Source organism: Osmerus mordax, chromosome 9, assembly GCF_038355195.1.
Source record: "Osmerus mordax isolate fOsmMor3 chromosome 9, fOsmMor3.pri, whole genome shotgun sequence".
Classification (NCBI taxonomy): Eukaryota; Metazoa; Chordata; class Actinopteri; order Osmeriformes; family Osmeridae; genus Osmerus; species Osmerus mordax.
The window spans coordinates 6,016,250-6,041,052 of NC_090058.1; the positions used below are offsets into that span (position 1 = coordinate 6,016,250).

Here is a 24,803-nt window from a genome sequence, read left to right on the forward strand (position 1 = left end):
ATTACACCTGCTCTTCTGATTGAACTCATTCATTATTGAGAAGTACAGCTGCCTTGATGTCAGGCCTCTTTATGAGGGTTTACATTTTAAACACTTAAAAGATAGACAAGTAATTTGGACTTAAACATCCCTCTGGAAGTGAAAGCTGTTTTATTTAATTCCATAGATGAAAGATGGAGCCTACCTGAGAGAAGTCATGTGATTAGGTAATGCACTTGGACTATAGTCCAGTACTAATAGCCATCAGCCTCCATTTAAAGATACCTTTGAATAATAGGCTACGTATCTATAAGAAAAGCAGTCAGTTGCCCCATAAGTTGAAAATTGCATTACCACAATTTTAATTGTCCAAAATGAAGGCATCTAATGATCTTGTGATGTGAATCCTTTTTACGGCACATGGACCCCATGTTAGTTTCCTCAAGGATCACAATGACTCTTGCTTAGAGTCTTGCTGCTCTTGTTGGTTAGTGGTAACTGATTTAAATTGTTGTACTCGCTTCCCTTTGGCACTTATTTTGGTTGTTCACAATATGTGCTTCATGTTTTGGCTACCCGCAATGTTTTTGGGGCTATCTCGTTGTTATTATCAGTGACCTATGCACTTTGTAAAGCTCTCTCCTGGAAGTCGCTTTGGATAAAAGCGTCTGCTAAATGAATAAATGTAAATGGAGCCTAGCCTATCATAACTGAGTCATTCTCTTGTTCTGCTATTTCCATTTGGGGATCAATAAACGACCTACTATTACTACTAAGTACTACTAATTGTCTTGATATTTGCAAGAGCCAACAAAATAAAAGATATTCTAGGAAGTAACCTTTTAAGAGGTGCTTGATTGAAAAGCATCTAAACTTTACTGAACAGAGTAAACACTATTTTAAGTCTTATTTTTTGTCTGTATCTGTGGCCACGTTGTTCCATTCTCCCGACCCTCTGCCTCAAGACTGATGGGCCAATCCCCTCTGACACCAACCTTTTCGAGCACTAATGGAATTACAAGCATGCAGAATGCCAATTAAATGAACATATAAGTGGAAAACAAAATGAACAGACAGAGAGAAATAATTGCCATAGAGCCCCTGGGGGCAAACACATGTTCCCTCAGCTAGACAAACAACGAAAAGGAGGAGAGGAGGAGGAGAGGAGGAGGGCAGGAGGAGGTGGCAGAAGAATCCAGGCCAAGCAAAGAGGGAGAGAAGGGGAGGCGGGACGGAGGAGCAGATCTAGGCGAGGAGGCTGGCCTGTGAATCTGTTTTAATTTAGACATGTTTTAATGAGCCTAGCTGTGAGAGTCAGAACCAGAGCCAGGATGGGGGCTAGCAGGCAGGCCTGGGGTACCCAACACAAAGCCACCAGATTGGCATGACCAGCTGCAGCTTCCAGCCATGCTCTGGCCCCAGTACCCAGCCCTTGTCCCAGCCCGAGCACCAGACCCATGATCTCCAACCCCAGCCCCAGGCCCAGTCTGAGTACCTAGCCCTAGCCCTGGCCCTGGCCCCCACCCCGCCGTAGCCCACAGCTCTATGCCCTACGGGGTGTATCGCACTCCAAGTGAGCAAACAACTCTTCATTTTAATCCCTCCTCTATTTTTCTGCTTTTGGTACTTTTGGTACTTTTTATTACCCTTGTGTTTTTTCTTCTTCTTTAATTAAAACATGCTCCTTTTCCCCCTGCTTAACAATCCAAAGATGGGTTTTGACAGTTGCTTATGATAATGTCTGTGACTGTCTCTCTGGAGGCCACTCTTTGTTTACTGAGTTCACACTTGAGCAATGTTCGAGGGTGGGAGACTGTACCACATGCGAGGGTGGCTGATATTTAAAGAGCTTGTCTATTATATGAGTTTCAGCCTAGAGAGAGAAAGAGAGAGAGAGAGAATCCTTAACAGTGCATAGCCTGATGGAGTGTGCAAATATGAGCATGCACAACTGCTTTAGTTTCCTGAGAGGATTTACGTCTAGCGTCTTATTATCTTCAGGTAGGATTACCACGCGCTCTCACAAGCAGAGGCTCCACACCACACACATCACTAGGCTACAAGAGCACTCACCCTTGAACTACATCTGCCATCCGCAGCCTCATTCCAGCCTCAACCCAGCCTCATTCCAGGCCCAGCTTTATCTCAACACCAGCCTCGTCTCAACCTCAACACAGCCCCAGCCCCAGCCCAGCACTGCTCCAGCACTGTCTAACCTAGCCTTGCATAGCCTAGCCCAGGGTTTCAGCCTGTCCTGTCTCTGTACCACACCAGGGACTGCTGAGGTGAAAGCACATCAAAGCCTGACGCTCCACCTGTGCCTGCATGCATTTTTGACAGAAACCAGACAGAGCAAAGACAAACAGAGGTTAAGAGGAGGTTGGAGCACTCAGGGACACAACTGTCGAGCCCTTCACTGGAGACGGCTGCTCTGAAGTGTGTGTGTGTGTGTGTGTGTGTGTGTGCGTGTGTGTGTGAGTGTGTGTGAGTGACCTAGCGTGCGTGTGGATGAGAGTTAAAGCTTCTTGACTTTGAGGAGAGATGGCTTGAAGAGGGAGTGAGAGAGGCAGTCTGATTAAAACAGGTTCCATATCTCTGGATATATCTGGGGATATATCCAGTTCAGATAGACAGACAGTGTTAATGGCTAATGGAGCCAACATGCTTATTGTTGAGTTACTTAGCAGGGTTGTGGTTTATCTGTGTCTGCAGAGTCATAACAGGGTGGGCCAGAGCTCCCCCAGCAGAGACCATGCCCAGCCCGCCACAGCCCCAGAAATGGACCGTCTGAGAGATGAAGCCACAGCCCACCTCGTGTCCTTCCAGTAGGGCCTTAGTTTGATCTGTGTGACCTTCATCACCAGTGACTTAAGGCTTCCAGAACTACAGCTTGATGATATGAGCCTTTCAGATCCACTGCTTCTGCCTGTCTACTCTTTTATCTCTGTAAAGCTTTGATCAAGAAAACATCATGTTAGAAGTATGTTTGAGCTCACCAACAGCATTGATTAACATAAATGCCGGTATGGGAATACTGGTCAATACAAACTACATCTCTTTCTGAATAATCGGAGATGACAAGGGTGAAACACAGTCAGGCATTAGATTGGAGAGACGGAGGGACGGAGGAGGGAGACTAGGAATGTTACAGTCTAGTCCTCTGCTGGGGGAAAGGGGAAAACTGCCTCTTATCATACCTGCCTTATCACCAGAGAAGAAGGGGATGGAGGAGGAGGAGGTGAAGAAAAGGAGGGAAAGTGGCCCTCTGGGCTGGAGAAACCCCTGCAGTCATTTCCATATCTGAGATCAGCTGACTCCAGTCATGTTAGACACTGGTACTCTCATCACCTACATAACATAGCCTGCAGCGAACCCCAACTTCACCTCCTCTCCTCCCATCCCCTCTCCTCTGCCCTCCTCTCCTCTCCTCTCCTCCCATCCCTTGTCCTCCCATGCCCTGTCCTCCCTGCTCCTCTCATCTCCTCTCCTCTCTTCTCCTGGCCTCTCTCCTCTCGCCCAGACCAGCAGCAGCAGGAGTCTCTCTGTAGCTCCGGGCCTCTAATTGACCCACTTTCTCCACTTGTCTCTCTTGTGCTCATGAAAGCCCATGCTAGTCTCTGTAATAGCTCTTACATGCTTCTGTTAGAAGTTGAAGTAGTCTGCCCCTCCTGTACTCGTACAAAATATTGAGAAAGAGATAAAGAAAGAAAGAAACAGACAGGGACAGAGTAAGCTTGTGAACTACCAAGCACGAAGGACACTCACAGATCCTTGCTGGCTCTCCTAGGAAGCTGCACTTCTGAGTGAGAAGGGACAGGAAGGGGACAAGGAGAGGACAAGTACGGGACAGAGAGGGGACAGGGAGGGGACAGGTAGAGGACAGAGAGGGTACAGGGAGGGGACAGGTAGAGGACAGAGAGGGTACAGGGAGGGGTCAGGTAGAGGACAGAGAGGGGACAGGGAGGGGACAGGTAGAGGACAGAGAGGGGACAGGGAGGGGACAGGTAGAGGACAGAGAGGGTACAGGGAGGGGACAGGTAGAGGACAGAGAGGATAGAGAGGACAGAGAGGAGTGATGCAGTTCTCCTGCCTGCTCTTCTACCACTCAGAGTCTCTGTCTGTCCCCCCTGTGACAGCCAGCCAATCAATGATACCATTTTTGGCAGCTATTATGCCTTTGTGTGGGGCTCTGTAACTATGTGTCGCAGTGTCTGCCTTGCTGCCAATGTGTGTGTGTGTGAGAGAGAGAGAGAGAGGGAGAGAGAGAGAGAGAGAGAGAGAGAGAGAGAGAGAGAGAGAGAGAGAGAGAGAGAGAGAGAGAGAGAGAGAGAGAGAGAGAGAGAGAGTGTGCTTGCCTTTGTCTGCTTCTGCATAGACAATTTACTAATGGATGCAGCAACCTTGTGATTTGTTGTTTGTCAGAGATCCACTTCAGTAAAATCTACCAAATGATTTAAGTTTGCAGGGAAAATTTACATTTAAAAGCCAGCCCACTACCGAGAAGACCACATCAAAGAAACAAACATGATTGTGTAGAGCATCTAGCCTATTTGTTCGTTTCAAATTATCATTATATCCCTTTCAAAGATATTACAATTCTGCTGTTTAATTAGTTTGCGGTTTGTGCTTTAATCAGTTTCAATATCTGGAGTTAAAGCAATAAGAAAAACAATCATTCACAGGACAACTTCCCAACCACACAGTACTAATGTACTGAGGAGAGGGCTGTGCTAGAAAATGTTAAACTCAGTTTTATTCTATGTACACACACCACAGAGACATGGCAGAGCCTACTGTAGTTCAGACCAGCTGGGATCAGTGGGAACTAGGATCTACAGCGTGTTTGCTCATGAGTCAGGCTCCCCCAAATCCCCCCATCCCAGCCCCGGTCTCTACAGGCGTTCATGTGTGACACCCAGCCGCCTCAGGGCAAAGACCACAGGGCCTTACAGCCCCCACCCCGACCCCCCTCAGTTTACAGCTGCTGCTGGTGGTGGTGGGGGTGGTGTTCCTTAGAAACAACACACTCAGCAGGGCCGGGCAACAACAGTTTGTTAGACATGCATCACACCACTTTGGTGCGACTGCTTATGTGTGCATAGTGTGTGTAAAGCCATGCCCCACTCTGCTTGGGTCAATATGGTGCTGGGAGGCTGTGAAGGACCTGAGAGATGAGTCTCGCTGGGCTGGGGGCTACAGTACAGGAGGGCTGGCTGGGGCTCTAAGGCTCAACTCAGAGACTGGCGCTCTTTAATGTCAGGACCGATGACATCACTGATTAACAATGGACAGGAGTGTCACTGACATCCCAGATCATTAACTGTTTGTGGACTGACTGACTGAATGCAACTCCGATAGCTGTCAGGGGCGCTGATCTGTTTTACAACCGTCTACTTCAGCATGGGCTTTACATTGGAAACACATTCATGAAGTGAGGGAAACCCTGAACCCAGCCCATTAAAGGTAAGACCCTCTGGATGAGGGTGTGCAGGCCTAACCCCTGCCGCCCTCTGATACTGAGTCTGGGTTCTGCAGGGAAGTGAGGTCTTACTGTGTGTGGCCCTGGTCTTTCTCACCCCCCACCCCCCTTCCTCTCCCAAGGAGATCACCCTGTCAAGTGAGTCATGAGTATAACCTTCCGCTAACCCTGCTTTTCAAAGGCTGCGAGAGAAGACAAACAGGCACTGCCATAGACACACACACACACATGACTGCACACACACAGACACACAAACACCCCCGTCCATATGCAAAGAAATAAACAAATAAAAATGTAAGGAAAATACGAAATAAAGTGCGAGAAGCAGAAAGCTGGGGAAAGCAACAGCATTAGGGCTACGTGTCTCCTCCACATTTGGCATTCAAATCCCTGCGCTGGCTCTGTCGGCTAAGACACGCATGATCAAACAGCAGCCAGGAGATTGGGCCCACTGACTCTCTCCCCCCTTTTACTCCCTTCCACTCCTTTTCCCCTGCTCCTCTCCTCAGCAGCTCTGCGCAGAAAGGCTTCATTAAAGAGAAGGGTTAGAGATATCACAGGCTTTTTACAGGAAGAGAGGACCCCATTGTCAGGGAAGCTGCCATCAGGCTCCTAGACGAGATGTGAGCCAGGGAACATCTGCCTGGCTGCTGTAATGTAAGAGATGGTCTAAAGCTAATGGGAGCCTGACCTGCAATACAGCTCATTGTGAGTTTGCAAAGAGGCAGGAAACCTGACAGAGGTAGAGAAAAGGAGAAGGAGGGAGGAGACGGGGGGGGGGGGCTAGAGTCAGTGAAAGAGAAATTGAGACAGATGAGAGTTAAAGAGAGAGAGAGAGCAAATGAGAGGGAGGAGAAAGACAGAGGGAGAGAGAGAGAAAGAATCCTACAAGATAGGAGAGATGGGACAAAGAATTGACTTGAGTTTTTCTGACATTGAAATGTCTGTGGTAATTGTTCCAGCAGTGATAAATGGTGTCCTGTGGTGTGGCTCTCCTTGTCCTTGGGGAACTACGAGCAGGGAAAGAAGGGATGAGGACAGATGAGGGAGGGAGGAGAGAGTGAAGGCGGAGGCGAGGAGAGGCAGCATTTAACTCGACGTTGGCTGCAGCCGGTCATCGCACTGGAGGGCATGGTGAGGTTAATCCATGCAGGGTAAATCATCCCACTTATGAGTCATAACATGCAATACTGTGCATCCCATCTGACAAGTGTGTGTGTGTGTGTGTGTGTGTGTGTGTGTGTGTGTGTTTGTGTGTGTGTGTGTGTGTGTGTGTGTGTGTGTTGTGTGTGTGTGTGTGTGTGTGGATGCTCCAGCTGAGAGCAGCAGGCGGAGGGTTCCAGACCCTTGGGGGATGTGACAGAATAAAAACACATCCTGAGAGCAGAGCGTTATTTCCAGAGTTATCCCCCTGACAGTCCCCTCAGAACCCCCCCCTACCCTGGAGACAGAGCCACAGCCCTCCACAGGGAAGCACACTCTGCCAATTCCATGCCATCTACAGCAAACAGCTTTCTGAGGCCTAATCGGTTCCTAAAAACCCCGGCTGGGCTCTGTGTGTGTGTGTGTGTGTGTGTGTCGAAACAGAAACATAAGGAAAACCCTCAAGAGGCCTTACCACAGGGAGTCTGTTCTTCATTGATAAGCATAGAGGCTAATTGGCATTTATGTCAACAAGGCACAGCAGATTGTGTCATCTCAGAGAAAAAATAAGGTGTTGGACAGGACAGTCAGTTTAGTCTTTCAGCGAAGGAGAGTGAAAAGTCAGCACTAACTATACAGGGCGGGGGGTCTATTTCTATAGCGGTCCACAACTAGCCAGCCTACTGAGACACGGGGGGTCCTGGAGAGAACAGCCTCCTCAGAGCTAGAGGAAAGACAGCAGGTGGGTGTTGGGGCGGAGAAGTAAACACTGTGTAGATGCTAGAGGCTGAAAGCAACATTGCTGAGGCCGTGACGCACATTAATGACTGGTGGCTACTCAACCCTGCATACGAATGGGTGATGATGACAATGATAATGGTATCTCCCTGGCCACATCACTCTCCCTACACAGGCTCACACATCCCCCCTCTCCCCGCCTCTACTTTTCTCTTTCATCCTCATTCCTCTCCTCCCCGCTCTTCTTTTCCCTCCCTTCCTCCCTCATCCTCCCTCCCTCCCTCATCCTCCCTCCCTCCCTCCCTCATCCTCCCTCCCTCCCTCATCCTCCCTCCCTCCCTCATCCTCCCCCCCTCCCTCCCTCCCTCCCTCATCCTCCCTCCCCCCCTCCCTCATCCTCCCTCCCTCCCTCATCCTCCCTCCCTCCCTCATCCTCCCTCCCTCATCCTCCCTCCCTCCCTCATCCTCCCTCCCACCCTCCCTCATCCTCCCTCCCTCCCTCCCTCCCTCCCTCCCTCTCTCTCCTGTCCTTCCCGTCTCCAGAGGCCGAAGCCTGCTGCGTGCCAGACTGAGGCAAAGCCTCAAAGAAAAAGGTTAGCCTCATTATACAGATTAAACTGGTGAATGGCCTGTCATTGGTCTAATCGATGGGCCACTTCATTGCCGTGACTTATTGATCAATCTCGTCTGTGGGTCATGCACAGAGCATGGTTAACGTTGAGCAGAGACGCCATAGACCCCCCCCCCCCCCCGACTACCCCTGATATAAGGTGAATACATGTCGGTGAGTTACTTTCTTTCGTTGCTGCAGCGAATTAATCTTTAACAAATGAAGGGAAGAAAGGTTCTGGAACGTTGGGCAGTTTGAATGGCCGATGATGGCTCCCCTCCCTCTACGTTTCATGTGGAGTGGAGACCGCCGTGAGGTACATGCTGGTGAACAATTAAAAATGAAAGTCATTAGAACCCATTTGTCCCGTGTTTCCTATCCTGCGTAGCGCAACCTCAAAGTGGCTGTCAAAAGTGATTTAACTATAATAACTAGCAAATGGCAGACACAAACCAAAGCTGTTCTTTTCACAGCCACACTCCCTTGATGGAGCCCACAGAGCGGCAGCTGAGGAAACACAAGAGAGCTGATTAGAAAGCACAGCTGAGCGTCTTAGCAGAGAAGAAGATATTAAGATATGATCTCCACCCTCTGCATGGCCACTGACAGGACTAAACTACTGTTTTCAACTGACTGACTCCTTCTCCTGGCAAATCAAGGAGAGCTTTGTCTGGTTCAGCTAAAAGCGGACCAAGTCCTCTCTTTCTGTCCTCTCCTCCACTGAGGGAGGGAAGGAGTCGGTTGTGATTAGGACTTGTCACACTATAGGCTTGGCGTCAACTCTGCTCTCACAAACAAACAAACAAACAAACAAACAAATGCTGCTTGATTCTCAGTGTCCCTGAGACGTCTCTATTTCGCCATCTACCCAGCAGCAGTAACCCTCAAGACCACCAACATCCCACATCTGGGCTACATTTTCAACCAACCAGATATCAATTCAGGAGGAGGTGGTATAAACCTCAGCATGCCCTCGGGGTGTGAAGGGGGAGGGGACTGTGGAGACAGTAAGTGGAGGTTAGAGCACAACTCAGAAATGACTGGAATCTGGAGCTGTCGCTGCGAGGTAAATCTTTCGGGAAGGCTTCAATTGATTCCACATACCAGAGGTCCAGAAAGCCCTCGGCGTAGCACCGGCCTGCTAGCAAACACCAGCAGAGCCGCGCGTTACGACGGCGCTGGGAAATGCGTCAGTCGTTCACTGGCGTGTGAACGTGTGAGGGCGAGGACGGAGAGGAGGGCCGGCCTGGAATGTGGAGGACGGGTGAGAGAGTGAGCGAGTCTGAGGCCCCAGGCAGTGAGCTATACGGCCCTATTACAGCCCTCATCCCTCTCCTCTGCCCTCAGTTATGGATGGAAACAGATGCCCGAGGAATTGCAGCCCCACGTCTGACAAATGGCAGCGTGGCTTGGCTCCACCGGACACCCGCGGCAGTCTGCTCTGCTCCACTCCGCTCTCCTCCCCGAAGGGACGTGAACAAATCACCTCCCGCTGCTCCAATTACCTAGTGAACTCATCTCGCTGAAGGACTGCTGTCACCTGGCAGAGAGGGGGGATGGAAAAAGGGGGGGGGGGGGGGGCAGGGACTGAAACAGGAAGGACATGTGACCTGGGTTTAAGGGTATTATCGCCCCCCCTCCTCACCCAATAAACTGTCAGGTTGAATTTGCCACTTCACCAAAGTGAGACCTCATCAGGCAGGTTATGGCAGCGGCTGAAACATGGCTGCTTAATTCCTGCAGCCCTCCAGTAATTATTGGGACTGTTATGAGAACTATGCCCAGAAAGCTGCTAGATATTCTGTTAACGGGTTCGAAAATGGAGAGCCAAAAGATTTTCTGTCCACTTAGCAGGTGATATACCCTGGCCCTGCAGTGGCGAGCTACTAACCACTATTAACTCAAGTGGTCCTTGGGGGAGCGGGCTAAAGTTAGAGAAATAAAAGCCTGTGCAAGGGGTGGGCCTCTTTGTTAGATTTAAATGCTGCACTATGTCCTCCTGACAGGCCACTGGTAATTTATAGCTGCAGCCATTACCGTTATTAGAAAACTCGCTCAGGAAGACAAATGGCGACCAGGTTGGCTGTTGGTCTTCTGTCAGGCCTGACAGGAAAGACGCTGCACTCTGGGCTATTGACATTTCAGCAACGCTAAGATGCTTTGCCTGCTGCATCGCAATTCCAACCTCAACTTTATGCCAATAAGCTAAATCATCCCTGGAAAGTATCCCCTCCCCCCACCCCAGCCCAGCCCAGCCCAGCCCAGCCCCTCTTCCATCCTCTGGGTTTCTGTCTCCTCACATCTGGTTTCAAAATCAAAGCAAGTTCTCAGGAGGTCTGTCAGGCCAGGTACTTTTGGAGCGGTCATTTTCCGGGAAAAGATTTGGCCCCGACTGACAGATTGAAATGAATCCTGTCATAAATAAGCTATATGACAAAGAGCCATTAGGCAAGGTCATTAGGACTGTGTAAATAGAGGCCATTCCTTTGAAATGATGGAGAGAGTAGTGAAGGCAGAAGGAGGAGGCGATACGAGACAGACGCGAGTGCACCATACTTTCTCAATTTCAGCGTTTCTGAGCCTTATGAATGATATTTCATTCAATGTGACAAAAAAGAGCACGAATGACAAATGACTTTGGTTGTTGTGTGGCAATTGAAAACCAGAGGTGACGTGGCTGTCATCATGGAAAGGTTTGGCCCTTCAGTATTACGCTGTCAAGCTATGAAAAAACCTCACAACCAACCAAAATGAAAGTTGGAAAAAAAAAACTAATAATGTTTGAGGAGCAGCGCTTGAATGAAATCAATAGTTAGGACTCAAGCCTCAGGAAAAGCAACTGATGCCACTTTATGCGAAACAGTCACCTCCTTTTTCAAGAGCCAAACACAGAGTTTTCGTTCGATGACACATTTCTAGGAAAACAGATGCCTTGGCCTAACCTCTGAAGTGTGTAAGACAGCCTTCTGGGTTGGAATGTACAGCACAGAGAGATGGGGGCTGTGGAGGAATGTGTGAATAACAAAACCTTGATTGTAGATGTGTAAAAGCCAGAAGTCACTCTGACATATTTCCCCTAACCCCTGAGGGAGCAGGCATGCCTGTAAGCTGAGAGGTGTTGACTAGCTGTGTCTCCATGCTAATGGAATGTCACACAGAGGAGTAACACAAGGGGGGGGGGGAGGCTGAGGAGGAAGATGACGATGATGATGATGATAGTGACAATGATGACACGAGACCATGTTGACCCATACGATGATCATGGTAACGATGATGATGAGGATCATTTGAATAAAGATGAAGATGGCTTGAGCTTGATAACAATGGGTTGTAATTATCTGCCTGTCATGTGGTGCAGAGGCCAGCTACATTAAGGCTTCATTGTATCATGGATTAAATGGTGCAATTTTCACAGCACAAACTAAGCAGTGGATGATATGCTACACGCCACCTCACCCTTGGTCCGGACCTCAGGACTTCTACATGACGGGGCTTGTTTTTTGCTACCAACAACAAATGATCTCACGTAGCATTCCTGACCTCAGACTAGAATAGAGCAGTGTTGTAACAGTGGTGAGCCCAGCATACTGTACTGTGTAGAAACGCTAAGTGCTAGCTCAGAGAGAAGCAGGGCTCAGGGCACTCACAGGCTAACTGCCTTCACTCCCAGGCCAGATGAGATGGGTCTGCCTAGCAGGAGATTCATCTGCCGTCCGCAGGCTAACTCTCTCTCATCTGGGCCTGGCCACGCTCCATTTCCCTTCTCCAAGCCTGCCAGGCCAACCCCCACCAGCACCTCCTCTGCCACCCCTACCCTCCATGCCGAAACACCAAGCAGACCACCCCTCCTCCGCCCCTCCACCCCCCACCCAGCCTCTCCAGGAAGCAGTCAGTGAGGCTCATTAGGGTAATAGAGACAGGCGCTCCCCAGACTGAGGAGCGGTGGAGTTGATACCCACTCGTGCATCCAGAATATCACTTAATCATCTCTGTGAGCTGATGGGTCGGGTTGTTTCTTTTTTTCTCCTCAACTCCTTTCTCTTTCATGCTTTCCTTTACTAACCCCTCCTGTCGAGCCACACACACATCAGCCTGTTTGCTTTGTTTCTGATACTCCTCCCCTCCTCTCCTCCCATCCCATCCTCTCCTCCCATCCCATCCTTTCCTCCTCTCCTCTTCTCTCCTCTCCTCCCATCCTCTCCTCTCCTGTCCTCCTCTCCTCCCATCCCATCCTTTCCTCCTCTCCTCTTCTCTCCTCTCCTCCCATTCTCTCCTCTCCTGTCCTCCCATCCCATCCTTTCCTCCTCTCCTCTCCTCTTCTCTCCTCTCCTCTCCTCTCCTCCCATCCTCTCCTCTCTTCTCCTCCTCCCCTCCCCTCCCCTCCTCCCATCCCCTCCTCCCCTCTCCTCCCCTCCCATCCCCTCCTCCCTTCCCCTCCCCTCCCCTCCTCTCCTCCTCATAGCTGGCTCCATCCAGGGAGGTGTTAACGGGGTACAACAGAAAGAAGAAAAAAAAACCTGCTGATCTTTCAAACCAGGGGTAGAATAGGAGAGGTGAGAGAACGCTAGGAGACGGCGAGGCGAGGGAAAATCCACCATGTCAGCAGTTCTGGGGGCCTGCCCACTCTGCCTGGGAGCTGAAGTGAGACAGGGCACCAGGGTTGTGTGAGCGAGCCGGGACAGACGGACGTTGCTGGGCTGGTGTAATAAGTCAGTTGTAGCAGTAGTGCTGGGTCAGGTCACATCCATATTGAGGTGAGAGTCTCTCCCGCACCCCTGATGCTCCTCCATTATTCATCAGCTTCATAGAGGCTGACTGGTAACCCCCCACGCCGCCACCGTCCCTCCTCCCCTCCTCTCTTGCCCCCCTCTCCTCCAGGAGGTTAGGTGCAGGCTGGGTGTTTTATCCTGGGGAATCCATTGGAGTTGTCTGTTCCATGGCAGGTCGGGAGAGGGAGAGAGAATGGCTGTCTGAGAGATGCCACGGCGTGTCATGTTACCTATGGAACACACACACGCGCGCGGGCCCACGCAGCCTTTTCCCAGCTCATATGGAACAAGACAACGGCAAGGTGACATCCTGACAGCTCAGATGCCCCATCCAGCCCATGTAGGAAGGGGGGAGATTGGCTTCAGCATGGCCTAGCTCTCCACATCCCTTTCTTTTGCCCTCTCCCTCTGTCGCTCCCCTCTGTCCGTTATCTCTCCTTCTCACTTAACCTTCGCTCCCGTTCTGTCTCTTTCTCTTTTCCTTTCCCCCTCACCCCACTTCCCCCCTCGTCGTTATCCTTGTGTTTTTCTTCTGCACCCCTCCCCTTCCCACCCACCCAACCCCCTCCCCTTCCCACCCACCCACCCACCCCCCTCCCCCCCTCCCCTCCCCACCTTCGACAGCCTTATCAGTGACAGACTGGAAGCAGAGAGGAGATAAGGAGAAGCTGCAGCCATCCAAGGTGTGCTGGTCGAACACACGGCCAGATTAGTCATTGACACATTCCTCCAGTAAACAATGGCAGCAGCAGCAGCTAATAATGGGAAGCAGAACCAATGACACCAATCCCCCTTCATAATGCATTATGGGCGATGGTATTAGGAGCTAAATCTGCTAGCGTGCGGCCATTCCCTCTGGGTACTGTGGACAGATTACTGAGACGGAGCTGCTACTGCTCCTAGACCTAATCAGTTCCTGTCAGTTCATCACTCACACACACACACGTTTATACACACACTCACACACAAAGACATGCACACACGTGCACTTACAATTAGCCAGATGGACACACGTAACCCCATACAAAGCACAACCACAGCTTCCCCGATCCCTTATCAGAGAGACAAGACCCCAGAGGGTTGTCCTCCTTAACCAAGCCCCACACACAGACTCTGTAACTGCTTCTAGTTACTGTCCTGTCTCTCCTTCCACGGCCTCTCATGCCAGACAGGCTAAGAGGGAGGGAGGAGGGAGGAGGGAGGAGGGAGACCAGAGCAGGGTGGAGGAGCTCAACACCTCCCCTAAACCTTCCATACGCTCATCTCCACTGCTGGGGTTGTTGTTATGTTTTATTGCAGTTTTTATTGCTGCTATTGTATTTGTGCTTTTTCTTTTATTGCTGGTGTTACTTTTATTGCTGGGTGTGTTTTTTTGCTATTTTGCCAGTATTTTTTATTAACATTTTACATTTTATTCATCTGTATTTTTCTGCCTACTATGTGACTTGACCTGTGTTGGACTGTGCATTTGACAAATACATCTCTTTTTCATTTGACACCCTTCCCTAGTTACTGGCTCAGATGGAACAAAAACGCAAGACATACAGCATTGGTTATCAAACCAGGTACCAAGCTGAAACAGGACTACCTCTCAGACCAGTAGGCCTACTGTTGCTAAGGCTAGTCGAATTTGGTTCCTCAGAGATGTTCTCACTGACAAATGATCAAAGTAAAAGGATAATTATCTTGATTTAAGATCCAACACTGTAGATTAACGTTCAGTGTCTTGGAGAGAAATACACAATTCACAAGGCCGTCAGAAAGATTCCACACATTCAATGATCCTAACTATCGATCAAATCTTGGGAGTCAAACCATAAATAATTAGCTAAGAAGAGATAGTATCTTGATCTAACCAAGTCTTTTCATTGCAGGGGCCTGTGTTTGTCTTATCAACAGGGCACAAAGTGCACAACTAACATCTTCTCACACAACCTCAACATGGTGGTCCGACACAGGAGGAAAAAAATATGTTTTTATCAGTGGCTGCAGCTGTGTGCAGAGAAACACCACATCAAGACCAGGGTCGTGATCACAACGAGGCTGCTGGGGAAGAGATTGACTGAATTAACATTCCTAACTTTCCTGTTCGATTTTTAAAAGAAACTTGGGCCGAATCGAATCCTTAAGGGACACATACAAAATACAAAAAAGTGAACTGGAAGCTAAGATTGTTCAAGGAGTTTATCATGCATCTCCAGAGGCAGAGTTGAGAGGCGTCCTGTTGAGACAGGGAGCATGGTGGTTGTTTCCTGAAAGTAGCTAGGCGACATGTAAGAAGGAAAAGCTTTCTGCTAGTCCCACAATGCCACAGTAAGCAAAGATGTGACATAAAGGAGGGAGCAGAGCATAAAGAACTCACCAGGGAGGGGTGATGTGGGGAGACAGAGAGCCAATGGGTGGGTAGCTTCATTTGAATATGAATGTCTCACATGATCCACAACAAGGGCACTGACAGGGGCACCTCTATCCTCAACATGTGTGTGTGTGTGTGTGTGTGTAAGTGTGTGTGGAGGCACATTCTGTGGAGTGCAGCAGCAGCCACCAGCCGCTGCATAATTCCAAGGCACTTTGTACAGTGCATTAATCACAGGGACCCTTGAGCGCTTCCGTGGATCCAAATATGCCGACCTTGAGGTTACAAGAAAGACATTAGGGCCGTCTATCCATTCACAGTATTGGAGGGGGTAGAGGGGGGGGGGGGGAGAGGAGGAGGTGCAGAGTGGAGGGAGGGTGGGGGAAAGCTTTCAAGGTAATGACATTCTGCCATCATTTAAAGGAAAAGACTCGTGGGGACAGGGCTGGGCCGAAGTCAAAAAAAAAGTAGTCAAAGTAGATTGAATTGGATTTCTTTTCCTTTTTTTGGTCTTTATTTTAAATTAGGCTTAAGTGCGTGTGTGGGGTAGTTTTTCTTTCTCAATTTTTTTTATAACAAAAGCACGATAACAGCATTAACGTCCAGAATGAATCGAATCATTTCCAAACCAATTAACCTTTGACAGAATGGATGAGTGGACAGGAATGAGAGTGGTGCAGGGGAAGGAGACGAGGGGGGAGGGACGAGTAGAGGGAGGGAGTGGGAGCGCGATAGCGCAGCCAGGAGCAGAAGAGGTCTGGCCAGCGTTTAGTGTACCACTCTCATGGGGGTGACTGGGTTTGGGGGTGGGGTTGAGATAAGAAAATCGGATGGGGGGGGGGCCGAACTGAAGAGCAAAGCGGACCCTCCTTCGCACTCCTCCTATCTCCCCCCCCCACCCCCCCCCGAGGTCCTGTCCTGTCCATTGTGACTGATAGCTGGGGAGGTCTGCAGAGTTAACCCCGCTCATTCCCCATGCTGGCCGAGAGCTCTGTCACAGCTGCAGACGCTCCATTTAGTTAATTAAAGGCTCCATTTGGAGCCGGGGCCTGCTAGCAATACAAATGCCAATCAATAGATCTCTGGCTCGTTCTGGGAGGGGTGACGTGGCCCGGGCACACTCACCAGCAAGATTTGTGGCTTTGGCAGATAGGCCCGACTCTCTCTTTCCGTCCCCTGTCTCTCTCATCCAGTTCCCCTTCCTCTGTCCTTCCCTCTCTCTCATCCTATCTGGCTTTTCTCTCTCTCTCTCTCTCTCTCTCTCTCTCTCTCTCTCTCTCTCTCTCTCTCTCTCTCTCTCTCTCTGTGGCAACAGTCCTTCTCTGTTCTCACGTAAGTGGGATGATGTGTGTGTGTGTGTCTATCATCATTTGCATGGGGGAGCCAGCTGTGTGGGACATGGGGCTGAGCTCACCAAGGGGCCCCAGGGATGAGCTCATGAGCTCACGGATGGTGTGAGGCGAGGGGAGCCGCAGTAAGCGTGGGGTGATGAGGTGTGGGAGGGGTTTGGGGGGGGGGGGGCTGTTGGGAGGGGCGGGGGGGGGGGGGGTAGTGAAACATAGAATTCCAAAGACCACTCCACTGTCTGCGTTCAGTTCCATGTCGAAACGTCAATATTTCTTCTGGCCTGCTGTTGGCCCAAGAGGCGCTGGATGGAGCCTGCCACAGCCCAGTCGTGTAAACACCCGGAGTGGCCCTCGGAGACAGAGAGAAGTCATTGTCCTGGAGACGGACACCCAGGGGCTTCCATCAGAGCCTCAGCCTGTCACCCGGGGCCAGGAGAAGAGCTCTGGTGTGTTGACATAAATGAAGGGCTAATGCTACAGATAAGAAAACCCTCTGTGAGTCCGTCCATCGTCAGATGGGCAGCAGCAGTGTTGTGGCAGTCCTCTATGGCAGCTTGACAGCAGGCCTCCAACACACAGCTCTGATCCAGGGAAGACTGAACAGTCCTTACGGAGTTTCCCTCCTCCTCCTCACTGTTCTCCTCCCAGAGCCACGCCACTTTTTAATCCTCTCATCTCTTGTGTTTTCTCAGAGGCCCAGGGGCCCGTGTTCACAGTCCTCGTTCCATCTCTCTCTCTCTCTCTCTCTCTCTCTCTCTCTCTCTCTCTCTCTCTCTCTCTCTCTCTCTCTCTCAATTCAATTCAATTCAATTGGCTTTATTAGCATTAAGAAACAAATGTTCATATTGCCAAAGCAACGGTGGAGCCACAGAAACAGTATTCATCCCATTACTGTGGACATCGGTATACTATTAATGTTACCAAATCATCCGATAACAACCAAACATGGCAAATTCAGTTGAAAGATTAAAGCAGGAGAACTTTAACATGACCTTAGGATTGATTACGTAATATTGATTATGTAATATATATATATATATATATATATATATACATATATACACACACACGTCAGTCACACACACAGTATATTTTGTGTGTGTGCTTTGTGTGTGCGCCTTGTGTGTCTAGGTCACTCACTGTCTCTCAGGTTGTGGCATACTGATACATACTAGCAGGCAAGGTATGCCCTGTCTCCTTCTCCTAGGAGGATTTTTACCTTTGAGAGGTCACTAAGACCTTTGAAATCTGAGATTACAGAGTGGAATTTGTTCCAGTAATCATTTTTTATATCACTGAATGTTTCATATCGTAGGAGGAAATGCATCTCTAAATATTAGAGATATTTAGAGATGCACTTATTCGCCGATATTCATCTCTCTCTCTCTCTCTCTCTCTCTCTCTCTCTCTCTCTCTCTCTCTCTCTCTCTCTCTCTCTCTCGCTCTCTCTCTGTCACTCTCTCTCTCTCTCTCTCTCTAACTTCCTGGGTTTCATTACAACACAGAAGTCTCCCCCCAGTGTATAGAGCTCTCAGCCTCTCAGCCTGTCAGTCAGTCAGCCAGCCAGCCATCCAGACAGACACTGTGCACACATGGTTAACCCCATTTGATTCTGTCGATTTACGTTACCATTCTCTCACAGGGGAGAGAGAAAGTCAGAGAAGATAAGTCATCCATTCATGGTGGAAACGATCAGATGGACAAAAGCACATGACAAAGGCATGCCACTGAGGAGATGCAGTACTTTTCCTAGGAAGAGTCTTCGGCTAAAGTCACTCCAAAAGGCTTTCACCAGAAACAAGGAAACTGTGGGTGTTCAGGTCACTTAGGTTTCTGAGCGGCTGGATGAGGAGGGGGAGCTGGATGAGGAGGGGGAGCTGGATGAGGAGGCGGAGCTGGATGAGGAGGGGGAGCTGGATGAGGAGGGGGAGCTGGATGAGGAGGCGGAGCTGGATGAGGAGGCGGAGCTGGATGAGGAGGGGGAGCTGGATGAGGAGGCAGAGCTGGATGAGGAGGGGGAGCTGGATGAGGAGGCGGAGCTGGATGAGGAGGGGGAGCTGGATGAGGAGGCGGAGCTGGATGAGGAGGCGGAGCTGGATGAGGAGGCGGAGCTGGATGAGGAGGCGGAGGTGCAGAGAACAGAGGCAGTGCCGTCATGTCTGGGCTTGTGGACTTCATGTCCATCACTCAGGTTTACAGTACACAGTATGACACAACAGTAAGTCAGATAAGGAGCAATGGTGTTGACACAGAACCACAAGCCTCTGTCTAATAAATCCACTTCTCCCTTTCTCTCCGCGCTTATTCATTATTCTATCTTTACTCCCTGCAAATAAATGACAAGTAGCAAAGGGCAGCACGGAATTGCCTGTTTAGCAAAACGAGGTACCCTTGCAATGCAATATAGCTGTCAGTAGACAGTCCTCAGTCATAAGGTACAACACATCAAAATGGAAATAGGCAGACGGGGAGAAAAATACGCGGAGAAAAGACTTTCTCTGCAGATGTATAGCTGCCGTGACCTCACCCGCCGATATTCATAACCTCACACTCCATCGGCGTGCACACATGCACACACACACACACACACACAAGCATTCACACACAACTGTCAGCCTCAGTCAGTCCCACACACGTCTCCCCCAACGAGCTCTCTTTCCCGGTCACCCCCCCCCACCCCACCCCCACCCTCACACTCTTCTCCCTCCACTCCCCCCCCCCTCTTCCGCTGTAGCTCCGCGCGTAATTCAATCATCCCAAGGAGATGGATATCCGTCCCCTAGGAGCGCTTACGCTCTCCATTTCCTAAAGCGCTTGATCAGATTAATTGATTGTCCCCCCCCCCCCCCCCCACATCTCCCTCCTCCCTGGACCAGCCGTGGCGGCGGAGGGATGGATGGATGGGGGGGGGGAAATCAGGTTTGCATTGATATTCTTTATGAAATGCCTCTTGACTCTGCCCTGGACACAACCCATGAAAGGACAAAAGGGAATACTACAGTAAACAACCAGAGGAGGGGGGAGGAGGGGGGGCAAAGCAGGCAGGAACAGAGCAGAGGAGGAAAGCACGGGGGGCGGAGCGAAGAAGAGAAGAGAAAGAAAGAACCAGTCTGGGCTTAAGGAGCAGTTGGAGGATAGAGTAGATAAATGATCAGCGTAATGAAATAAAAAGCGTGTTTGGGGGGTCTGAGCTCTCAGGACTGCAACAGAGGAGAAAAGAGTAAAGAAGAGAAGGGGAGGGGATGGGAGGAGAGACGAGCAGCGTCCATCTTTGCTGGATCCCTGTGGAGCCCCACTCTCTGTGGAGCGGGCTCTGTGTGGAGCGGGCTCTGTGGCACTGCTCCAGCCCTATAGCTCCTCATCATAACAGGGCCGCGCACACACACACACACACACACACACGCACACACACACACGCACACACACACACGCACACACAGGGGGAGCGGGTCCCTGGCTCTTATCTATGTGCAGCACATGTTTCTCATACGTGTAAAGCTTTTACCTGGGCGAGCTATTACAGCAAAGGCTTTTACCAGTGGAGAGCCAAATTACCACACCCTCACAACAACCTTCCTTCGTGCAACTCGCCCTTGACATTTAACTCACTTGTACGAACACACACACACTTACAGACACACACACACACATAGATAAAACAGCCTTGCAGGATGAAACAAATGTGTTCTGATGATGCGGAGACTGTGCCATCATTACTTTATAGCGGGGACAGTTCTGTTTATGTAGCCTACTACCCAGAGCAACCAGGCCTCCATGTTTGCCCGTGTGGAGGAAGAGCTGAGGGAGGAAGGTGACACTGCCAGACAGGAGACACATGGAAGCCCAGAGCCAGGAACTACTGCTCCCTACTGCATGGAGAGGGGGATGACCAGAGGAGAAGACAGAGGGAGGGAGGTCTGATGCAGTCACAAAAAGTAGACAAAAGATCACAGTACAGCTACTTGAGTGTGGGACTTCTGTCTGACAGAAGTCAGCTTAGCTGACATGTTTGACTTGGTCTATATCCGGGTCAATCTAACCCTAACCCTCCACCTCACACCTCCCCATCCACCTCACCACAGCCTTCCACCCTGCATCCACCCACCCCAACCCTTCACACCACTATTTTCCCGTCACCTGACGGTGAAATCACCCACCCCTCCACACTGCTACTCCTCTCTGGTGTGAAGAGCACTAGGAGAGAGGAACTCATCCGTATGATAGAGACAAATAGCTCTTCCAGCCAGAAGGACTCACAATGCAGCTAGTTCATAACACAAACACATGCTTGACTACCTGGAGTGCACACATGAACACACACCTCATTCAGGGATGCTTCCACTCAAACACACAGTAGAACGGCTGTGAAACTGACTGAAACAGGGAATGTTCAGAATCTACCCAACATTTGGTCATGGGTAGAAAATCAATGAGCATAACAGTAGTATTAAGTATGACAGCTACAATTTCATACACCAATTCCCATTTGCTGAGAGCTTTTTCATAAGAGCACAAAGGAAAACGCAATATTTAGTATGAAAGAGCTGTTTTCATTTGAACATTTACATCAATAATTCATACGGGATGCTTTCACAGAGCTTTCACCTGGACACCGTCAGCCAACCAGGAGTGACAGAGGGAGGGTGGGAGCTGGGGAGGAACAGGAACATTTACTTTGGTTCATTTATCCTTGCTAATGAGGTAAATGTGGTTATTTGCATGGTGGTGTTGGATGAAGCAGTGATGTTAAAGAGCAGAGTTTGGCAGTGTAGAAGGGAGGTTGAAATTAGGACAAACTTGACTTCAGTAGCTGACAGTATATCACTCCACAGACTGACACAACTGTAAACATTCACACCCACACAGACACTTTACCAGATGTCATTTTACATCTACTCACAAACCAAATCTGCCCCAACGACAAACGAGGTAATGGCCTAAGGGTTATGAAACTGTACTGCCTCCTACAGGCTGTCCAGGTCATTTCAGCTGGTCAGCCTGCTGATGTGATTGGAGGCCTGCTGTGACAATGTTAAGCATCACCATAGATACCTGGGGACCTCAGCCATGTAAGCCCCTCTCCAGGAGAGCTATGGGGTGGATCTGACCTTGTTCTGGACCGGGCCGGACAGGACATTACCTTCCAGGCGATGCGGTTGCCCTTGGTGTCGTGCTCCAAAGCGATAGGGAAGTCTCCGCGCTCGTAGAACTTCCGGAAGGCCGTAGGTTTGGCTGGGCGCTCCCGGAACGCCCCCGCTGCAGGGGGTCCCACCACCTGGAGAGAATGGAGGGGGGGGGGGGGGGGGGTGTAGAGGACGAGGAGGGTGAAGGAGGATGAAGCGGAGGGGGGAAGGGGAGTGTACAAACAGAAAGAGAAAGATTAACCTTTTAGGATGGCCATTTCTGACTGTGTAGGTCAGATAGCGCTGATGCGATTCCTTTTAATGCATAATGCAGTGTGTGTGTGTGCGTGCGAGTGTGTGTGTGTGTGTGCGCGTGTGCTGCTGCTGCTCCTCCGACGGTTGGCTAAAGACAGGCTGTCTACCAAGCGGCTAGCCTCCAGGACTGCCAGAGGCATTGTTCCTGCTGCTTCTGTACCACTGAGGCTGGGGAGAGATGCACACAGCAGACCCCTCTCACTGCTCCTGGAGCCATGGCTCGAACACAGTCTACAGGGTTGACTCCATACACATGTGAGGAGGTGTGTGTGTGTGGGGGGGGATTAAATGACATCAGTGACGGTAGCAGGAGCATACCAGGTTCACAGGCCGGGGATCTGAACAGTTTTGGGGGAACAGGGGTCGTTTTTCATCCGGGCTCAAAAGTGAATCTGGAGGTGGATGGTCGGCCTTGCCAATCAGCTCTTGTCCCTGTGCAAGTTCCTTGCCATCTGTGCCACCCTGGCACATGACTGGCAGACATGTTGTTGTCATTAATCCTCCCCCTTGCAGCCCGCTGAGAAACACTGTCTCAGTCAGATCTCCTGAATGATACTGTCACACTGAAGATTCCTATACTACTGGGGAGTCAATTGGCTGAGCGGTGAGTGAGTCGGGCTAGTAATCCGAAGGTTGCCAGTTCGATTCCCGGTCATGCCAACTGACGTTGTGTCCTTGGGCAAGGCACTTCACCCTACTTGCCTCGGGGGAATGTCCCTGTACTTACTGTAAGTCGCTCTGGATAAGAGTGTCTGCTAAATGACTAAATGTAAATGTAAATGTACTACAGTAAACAAGCGTCTTGTGGTGTGTTGGTTGTGTCCATGATGTAAGAGCCAGGGTTTGAAATCAAGGGTGGCTGATTCTCTTTCTGTTTTTCATATGTTACACGTCAGTAAGTATTGACGTAATTTTAATTAAAGTAAATATCAGGTAGGCTCATCTTAAATTTTCTTTAACTCTTCACATTCCAACCATAAGATGACAGAACATTATTAAGTGGAATATATATATGATGGAAAATTTGTCTTCAGATTTTTTTTATGATCAAATGTTATTTTGAACCCTATGTACATCTAACATTACACCACTGTTGACCGGAAAACATTTTCTAGCAAGCAGGAGACTAGTCCTACACCGATCTAACAGGCTTTAGGGATGGGTATAGCTCAGCGGTAGCGCATCGGACAGCAGATCCAAAGGTCGCAGGTTCAAATCCCTCTTTGTATGTCACTCTGGATAAAAGCATAATGGAGAGAACTCGTATTATACTGAGCTCCAGGAGAATGTGCTGTACAGTAGGGCGTGTGTATCCTAGGTCTTTAGAAGGATGTAGAGTGCAGAGCATCAACATCACAGCAGTCATAGAAACTGAGTAAGCCATTGTGCTGTCACAGCCTTAAAGCAGAATGAATGCACCGTGGGGCTGCAGAGCTGAATACTGTGGGAAAGAATGTGAGGCTGATTGTTTGTTTACCAAGCAGGGGGTAGCCTACTGAATAATACCACGCTGAATTAATAAGCCCAGGTTTGCATACGTGCTGGAGAGGCTAAACAAACAAAACATCCATGACTAACTAGGCATGTTAAAAAAAAAAAAAAACATAAAGGAAAATTAATATTATTTCCTCTGCACAGCTGCAATTTTATAGTTTAACTGTAAAATAAATAAATATAACATTACATGATCCAAAAGTAATTGTGATATCCAATGTTGGCTGTGGGCTAAAGTCCTGCATTGTTTCACTCATTCTCATTCATCATAAAATGACAAACAGTAAGCCTCAACCCATTTGACAGCATGAATCATTCAAAGACTGTTTCACTTTGTAAATGAGCATTCAGGGATCAAAGACCGGTCTGTGTTCTCCAAAGACCGATTGGAGCTTGTGGAGTTATTGCCACACTGAGCATTATGGAAACTGCATTTCCTCCTCTTCCCTTCACTTTCTCATTCACAGTCTGTCTTGGACCCCCCCCCCCCCCTTCCCCCAATTCTCTCTCTCTTTCGCGCTCTCTCCTTAAGCCTTATACGTGTGGCTGCTCCAGCTGCCTGCCTGGAGGACAAAGCCATCCCATCCAGGTAGCAGCAGATGTAGCTCAGCTCCACACAGCGTACCGCAGAGCCAGCTAAAAATAGCCCGGGAGAAAATGAACTCCAGACTGCATTCACTGTCCGGCCGGCTTTTATGGTCAGAAGTGATGACACTGCAGTCCATACAACCCCTGCAACACCTTTGTGACACTCTCCACCCCTCCCTGCTTCCTCCCCTGTCTTCAGCACCCAGGCCTCTCCCTCCATCCACCCCCCAGCCCCGGGCTCCACCCTCCCACCCTCCCCACACAAACATCCAGCCTACCACCACATCATAACAATCTAGAGTTGCGCAATAGCTATACAACCCCTGTCTTCTTCAAAGAAACAAAGGAAATACAGACCCTAGACACACTATCCCTCCACACAACGTAGCCTAAAGTAGGCCCTACATCAGTTACCTGAATACCACACACACAAACTGAATTTGCTGCCCTCAGCGTAGGTCATAAAGTGAGCCTTGGAGGCGGGATATGAAAGCCAAGGGGCAGCTGGCTAACACAATGAAAGCCCAAGTGTCAGGTTGTGTGCTGCTGGTGCACACATCAGGCAGTAATAACAAGCCACTGGTGGTCAGATGTGCTCTGGGCTGTCATCTCTCTCCACAGCCTTCCACCCTCGTGTCAATCTGTCTCTACCTAACGCGGGTGTCCCCTCCTTCCTTCCTCCCCCCCCCCCACACACACACACACACTCGCTCACACACTCTCTGCTCCCCTCGGAGGCGCACGGCCGGGCTCCTGCGGAGGTGATTGGGCCCCGGCTGTGAGCGGCAGCTCCTGTCGTTTAGAGGATGTCATCCTGAGGAGCACAGATGCCTCCCTCCAACGTTATTAGTATGGCCGATCCA

The 24,803-nt window shown here is 49.8% G+C and overlaps 1 protein-coding gene across 1 annotated transcript in view; it reads right to left on the minus strand.

The window, feature by feature from the left end:
- pacrg (PARK2 co-regulated) overlaps window positions 1-21,998 on the minus strand; it is a 75,481-nt gene extending 53,483 nt beyond the window's left edge. The window contains exons 1-2 of the mRNA XM_067243274.1: window positions 21,966-21,998; window positions 21,561-21,695 (exon numbers count right to left, since the gene is read on the minus strand). Of these exons, the coding sequence (XP_067099375.1) occupies window positions 21,561-21,695; window positions 21,966-21,998 (168 nt within the window). The remainder of the gene's footprint in view (window positions 1-21,560; window positions 21,696-21,965) is intronic.
- Between the last annotated feature and the right edge of the window lie 2,805 nt (window positions 21,999-24,803).